At 45.7% G+C, this 7216-nt stretch overlaps 1 protein-coding gene across 1 annotated transcript; it reads left to right on the top strand.

The window, feature by feature from the left end:
* The first annotated feature begins 949 nt into the window (after positions 1–949).
* On the top strand, positions 950–5775 carry LOC149334708 (P2X purinoceptor 7-like). The gene is made up of 3 exons (XM_089555302.1): positions 950–1586; positions 1865–2068; positions 4531–5775. The coding sequence occupies exons 1-3, from the start codon at positions 1378–1380 to the stop codon at positions 4685–4687; spliced, it is 570 nt and encodes a 189-aa protein (XP_089411428.1). The 5' UTR covers positions 950–1377; the 3' UTR covers positions 4688–5775.
* The last annotated feature ends 1441 nt before the right edge of the window (positions 5776–7216 follow it).

Raw genomic sequence — 7216 nt, 5'->3', positions numbered from 1 at the left:
CATCCATGTAAATAAATGGTGGTTGTTGTGTTGCAGAAAAAGAATGTGTGTGGTGGCGAGTGATTAAAACGCCGAACGAATCACTCCATTGCTACACTAATTTCTGGTGCCGAAACCCGGGAGAACGATTCTGCAACATCAAAGGACCACCAAGATCGACTCCTCGACAGACATGGAGATCTCGAAGAGAAAGAGGAAGGCCCTGCGAACTCAAGCAATCTTGGCCAATCCCCCGCAGTGGGTACGCGCCATTATCTAGAGGACAACAACAACAACAACAACGCGTCTGGTTGGTGAGGCAGAAGCACTGCTGAAGACTACCGCACCGAACGCCGAGGATCTGGAGGTAATTATCGAGCGTCTGCAATTGACTCAACGTCAACTGAACGATTAGACGCCGCGATCGAGCCTTTGATCACCGAACAGGAAGCCGACGCAGAGTTTGCAACCATCATCGAATACGGCGACAAGATCGTGACTTCTCTAGCCAAGCTGAAGTCTGCAGCGAAACGCAGCACAGACGGAACGAACGTGGGCAGCAAATGAAGCGAAGATCGAAGCCCAACGGCAGGAACGACTGCCAAGACAAGACTGCCCAAATTGGAACTCCTGAAATTTAATGGCGAAAGAAGGAATTGGCAGCCATTTTGGGAGCTATTTGAAACATCGATCCACAAGAATTCGGACCTATCACCAGCAGAGAAATTTCAGTATTTGCGATGTGTACTGACAGGAGACGGAGCATCTGCCATCGAGGGGTTGCACCTGACGGCGGAGTGCTACAACCACGCCATTGACATCCTCAAGCAGCGATTCGCGAATCAAGCCATCCTCATCCAGGACCAGACGGAAGGCCTCATGGCTGCCGCACAGGTGTCATCGACAGGCAGTGCCCACACTCTGCGGCGCTGGTATGACAGCCTTCACGCTCACATGCGCGGCCTTAAAGGGGCTGCGAAACACTGCTTGGGGGTATACCGGCTATACTTCAGGTGGATTCTTTATGTCACACAGATGCTGACTCAAAAATAATTACAGGAATCGATGCACAGGAACGGGAGTTATTCAATGAAGAAATTTCAAAATACAAGCAAACAAAACGCTGCCCTCGACTCGATTTTGGCGGGGCTTCCCACTCCCATTTCGCTCTCCCAATGACGGCACTTGGCGCAACCAATCAAAACAGCCTGCCAAAGCACGTCGCGGAAGTTTGCACTCCATGGTTGCCTGCTCTTTGTAACTCGTTTTCGCTGAGACTGGCAGCGTCGTTTCCATGGTTACGGCGTCGTTTCCTTGTTTACAACACACACGTGGACGCCCAGCTGACCGAGCGTTGCTTCATCGTCACGTCACCAGTGCAGAACGGACCACTGAACAATGGCCTTTCCCAATTTATCTGAGCTCGAGCGCGAAATAATGCGACGGAGTGACGATCTGCGCGTTATTCCCTACGGGGATACGCCGAGAGACGACGACGAGACCGGCGCAAGCCAGGCATCGAGCCCTCCGCGCGGCGTTGACGTCGCCGATCGTCCAACCACGCTGCCGCCGCCCGGAGATGATCTACAAGCTGACGATGTGCACTGGTAAATGAGAAACGAATGGCGTTTTTCTTTGTGTCCTTTCTTGGGACCGAAATGAACGCTTGTGGAATGCAGTGGCTCGATCAGATCGCTAAGCTAGGCGCGTGCCCCGCGGACGGACGGAGGTCCTTGGAAAACTGATGTGCTGCGGCCATCCTCATACTCCAAAATGTTCCGATTGAGCCACTGTGATAACATACGTTCATTTTTAACCCAAAAATAGAACATGTGTGGAGAAAAACACTACACTGTGAACATCCGGAAAATGCTACTGCATCCAGGTGTACATGCGGCCACTGTCACGCTATGCCAACGGCAGCGGAGCGGCTGTGCTGCCGAGACATCGCGCAGTGCGTAGCCCGGTTGGACGGCTGCATCTGCGAGGATGAATACTTCTTCATTCTGTGTTTGGACACAGAGGTGCTGAGAGTCGCTTATGGCGACCTTATTGAGAGGGGCCAGGAGCCAGACATGGATATCCACAAGTAGGTATTTCCTGTACCACCGTACAGGAAATTCCACTATTATGATACATTCCAGCGGCTAAAAAGACACGGACGAAGGTAGACGAGACAGGACGAACGCCGGACTTCAACTGAGGTTTATTTCACAAACAGCGATAATATACAAAAGGGGGCGCAAGGAAAAGTAATCCGTGACAAGATTAACCCATAATCAAAAAAGTGCAGAAGGCTCCTTTGCCATGCCACTCATGTTTTCCACATCGGCGCACCTACTATCTATCGCCTACCTGGCTGAATCCACCCGTTTGCCTTCAGGTAATCTATTTCTTTTTTTTTTGTTTAGCGCCACAGAAGGGCTGCTGACGCAGTTTTCTTTGTCATTGAAAATACTGAACGCTTCAAAAATTTCTCGGCTCTTTTGAGTCTTAAATCTGCGCATCACAATTGTCCTTTCTAAAAACGCCTTACATGCTGGCTTGTGTGAGCAACGGCGAATGTGGTCGGCTAGGTGACCTCCGCCAGATAACGAATGGGCTGTCCGGCGATGCTCTAGCAAGCGTTCGTTGAGGCAGCGTCCCGTCTGTCCGATATACCGTCTGCCACAGGCGAGGGGGATGCTGTATACAACACCAACTTCACATTGAACAAGAGGTTTGATGTGCTTAATTTTGCACATAGGCCTCTTTTTGGCGTCATTCACCAGGCGGCACATGCGTCCCAGCCTGGTGAATGCCGCCTGGTGAATGCCGCCTGGTGAATGACGCCAAAAAGAGGCCTATGTGCAAAATTAAGCACATCAAACCTCTTGTTCAATGTGAAGTTGGTGTTGTATACAGCATCCCCCTCGCCTGTGGCAGACGGTATATCGGACAGACGGGACGCTGCCTCAACGAACGCTTGCTAGAGCATCGCCGGACAGCCCATTCGTTATCTGGCGGAGGTCACCTAGCCGACCACATTCGCCGTTGCTCACACAAGCCAGCATGTAAGGCGTTTTTAGAAAGGACAATTGTGATGCGCAGATTTAAGACTCAAAAGAGCCGAGAAATTTTTGAAGCGTTCAGTATTTTCAATGACAAAGAAAACTGCGTCAGCAGCCCTTCTGTGGCGCTAAACAAAAAAGAAATAGATTACCTGAAGGCAAACGGGTGGATTCAGCCAGGTAGGCGATAGATAGTAGGTGCGCCGATGTGGAAAACATGAGTGGCATGGCAAAGGAGCCTTCTGCACTTTTTTGATTATGGGTTAATCTTGTCACGGATTACTTTTCCTTGCGCCCCCTTTTGTATATTATCGCTGTTTGTGAAATAAACCTCAGTTGAAGTCCGGCGTTCGTCCTGTCTCGTCTACCTTCGTCCGTGTCTTTTTAGCCGCTGGAATGTATCATAATAGTACTACCAACCAACTAGCCCAACTTTCTACGCTTAAGGAAATTCCACATTTTTTTTGTAATGAGGCCTCGTAACAGAGAAAGTACGACGGTACCGCATTTGCTTGAAAAACGAGTACTGTGCACCAAAAGCAGACTGAACAGGTTTTCACCACATTTGGTGGAGCTTGATCACAGACCGGACATTCGCCTTACCTTTATAACGGCTAGCTGTTGCTTCGACATGCAACGTCAGTTACCCATCACTGGCTGGTCAGGGCGAGCAGCAAGCTGGACAGTACACATGCAAATGTTGGCAGCTTCTGCAACTTCCTAGGCCTGCTATTTGTGCATGCCAAAGCAGACAGTATTTCATTGGTTTCACTGATGCAGTTTATTCATTTATAATAATTTCATGCATGTATGTACAAATCACCACCATTACTGTACAACGAATGTTTTACTGCAGCCACTTCAGTAACAAATTGCATCCCTGCTGGAATAAAACTTTCAAGATTTAATATTTTTGTAGGGAACATCCCCGAGAGCACTGAAGAGAATTCAACCCTCCCAGTTGATTAAGTGTATGATTTTTGTCCACTGTTAAATTTGTATGTCATCACTGTAAAGTATTTCTAGAATGCAAACTGACTCAATTGTCTAAAAAATCATTATGTAAAAAATTCTGCCATTTCAGGGCTCTTGAAAATGCATGTTCCAGAGCCACACCAGCATCTATGCAAAATGTAATGCCGAGCATCTTGAAAACTGTCTTCCGCACATTCATATTGCATGCCTGGCTTCAAGTTGCTGTGCGTGCCTTATTGCAACAAAATATAACCTCCAGCCATTTGTGGCACATTATGTCGCAGCAGTGACTAAAGCCGATGCGAAACAGGTTGCGTACACATTTGTGCATGCTGTAACTGAAATGTCTAGAACAAAATTTCGACATATTTTATGAGTATTCTTCAACAGCTATGGAGTTAATTTATAGTGGCACACTTTTGTCAATAGACTGGATGCTAGACATTTTAGTCAAACTACTATGCACTAGATCTGATTAAATGCAGAGATCAAATTATGACACATGTCTTCCCTCTTTTCATTCCAGACGATATCGTTATGTGGCATATCGTCAATTCACGCGATGGATATGGGGGCGGCTTGGAATTGGCCACCGAGAAGTCATCCCTTCGTGTGCTGTGTCCATGATCAGAAAAATGTTCCCGTCAGAATCTTACACAGGCTTCAAATATGCTGAACTGTGAAGGGCTAAAATAAAAAAAATGTCAATTTACATAAAATCTGGAGTAATGATCAAGCATCATATAGTTGTACTGTGAATAACCTGCACCCCAGCATTATTACATGCGGCAGTGTAAGCCACGAAGCAATTGGTGTTCCAGACAGGCAGAACATAAAGGAAAACATAGATGTGTAACCTTTTGCTTTTGTTCAGGGCCCATCATTTTTGGGTTTACACTTTTCAGATTAATGAGACCAATTACAAGTCCCCTGCTTTTTTGCGGAGTGAGAAGCCAGTCTCTCTCCCACCAGCCATGTACACTGTCCATTTCCTCTTCTTGTGCCCATGGCACTTCGGGAAACAATTTCTGTGTTTCAAGGCCTGGCCATAAATAAAATTCTGACAGGAAGTTGAAAGTTCTTCCTGCATAGCATTACTTTCTTTTTTATCATGTCAAACTGTTCAATGTCAACAGCTTACCAGAGGAAAAGAGAGGTTTGCCTTCCTGACTAATCCAGGTGCAACACCTACTTCTTGCTGCAGAGCCTACTGAAGCTAAAAACATCTGATTCAAGGCAGCAGTCAAACTCTTAGTTGCAATGGCGACGGCTAAGAATGACTCCCGCATGTTAAGGCTAGCCGAGCACATGGCTGAAGTGCAGCCGGTTCATACTGCTAAGGGAGCACAGGTAAAACAGACAATAAGTTATTGGTGTGAAGCAACTACATGGAAGCCTGCCAGCATGCCAAATCCCAGTGCAACACATGCTGCAAGATCAGGCATCTGGCAGGAGTATGTCACTCAACCAAGGCCACTGACAGAGATGAACAACACTGCAAGAAAGCAGAATAAACAAAAAGAGACGAAGCAACCCATCAACAACGTTATGAATAGTGTTACGTAGTGGTGATGGCAATCACAAAAACAGCGAAAAGGGCTTCAAAAAAGAAGCTGCTTATTGGGCAGACCTGCACCCACAAAGAACTGAATGTCTTGGCGCCAGCATACCAACAAGCGTGCTCGGCGGCTGTCAAACAGAATGCCCGCTGCTCTCGGTTGCACTCAATTTAAAAGCGAACTTTCGACAAACAGCGTGCAAAGTAACCACAACAGTCTGAAACAACATAGGATTGGCTCCATCTGGGTGCGATCAATCTAAATAAATCTGGTTACGTCTTACATCACGAACAGCGCAATAACTGCGCGTGCTGGCAGCTTACAAGAACAAACAAACAATTTTTTTTATTTATTTATACAGAATACCCCTAAAGGCCCTCGAGAGGGTATTACATAGGGGGGGGGGGGTGCACAGGCAAATGAACAGAATAAAAGAAAAACCACAAATATAAAACAAACAACAAAAGCACAAATAAGACACACTGGATGAAATAAGTAAGCAAAAGAATCAATCAAAAGCACAAATAAGACACTTTGCATGACATATAAGTAAGCAAAAGAATCAAAAGAATGGCAGCGCGGCAAAGAACGAAGATTACTGCATTATTAAAATTATACAAACAGAACACTAATACAACGAATCTTTTTAGTCACAAACCCTGCAAAAAAGGAAGCCATGAACAAATAAAATAACAATGTATGCGAAGAGTTAAGCAGTAGTTATTGAAGATATAAGTTTAAAATATTTATCAGGATCAGTGGTGGTTGCGATATGTGAAGGCAGAGTGTTCCAGTCAGATATTGTGCGTGGTAAGAATGAATGCGCATAGATAAATGTTCTGCACGTGAAACGTCTAACTTTAAAGGGATGATCGCGGCGGTCAAAAATCGAAGTAGGCAAAGAAAAAAAGTCGTTATGAAGTGATGGATGATGATAAAGTTTATGAAAAAGTGACAGTCGTGCAATTTTACGGCGGAGACATAAATCCTGGAGACCTGCGCGTTTCTTTAAGGCTGTGACGCTGGTGTTACGTGAATAATCGGAGTAAATAAAACGAACGGCGCGGTTCTGCAATGATTCAATGTTATTTATTAGGTAAGATTGGTAAGGGTCCCAAATAGCCGAGGCATATTCAATTTTTGGTCGAATTAGAGTGGTATAGGCATGAGCACGGAGGTGAGGAGGAGCATGCTTTAGGTTATGTTTTAGGAGACCTAATGACCGATTAGCAGATGCAAGCATAAGGTTAATATGGTGGTTCCATGCTAAGTCTGAATGAAGGTGAATTCCTAAGTACTTATACGTGGTGACTAGCTCGAGTGAGGTATTATTTAAGGAGTATGCTGCTTGAATTCGAGACATTCGGTTAGTAAAAGACATCAATTTAGTTTTTGAATGATTAAGTTGCATAAGCCAGGTTGAGCACCATGCTGTTACTGAATCCAGGTCAGATTGAAGGGAAATAAATAGCGCACAAGAGAAGACGGGACAAGCGAGGAGACACAGACAAGCGCTAACTTTCAACAGACGGTTTATTGCAAAATCGGGAGCATATATACACATGTCCAGATAGGCAACAAAGAACAGGATTGAAGATAACATCAAAAAGACACACACCCCCTCGACAGCCATCTGGTTATCGTGCCAGATAT

This window comes from Amblyomma mixtum, chromosome 8 (assembly GCF_055824585.1).
Source record: "Amblyomma mixtum isolate Tamu chromosome 8, ASM5582458v1, whole genome shotgun sequence".
NCBI lineage: Eukaryota > Metazoa > Arthropoda > Arachnida > Ixodida > Ixodidae > Amblyomma > Amblyomma mixtum.
This window is presented reverse-complemented; position numbering and strand designations above follow the sequence as displayed.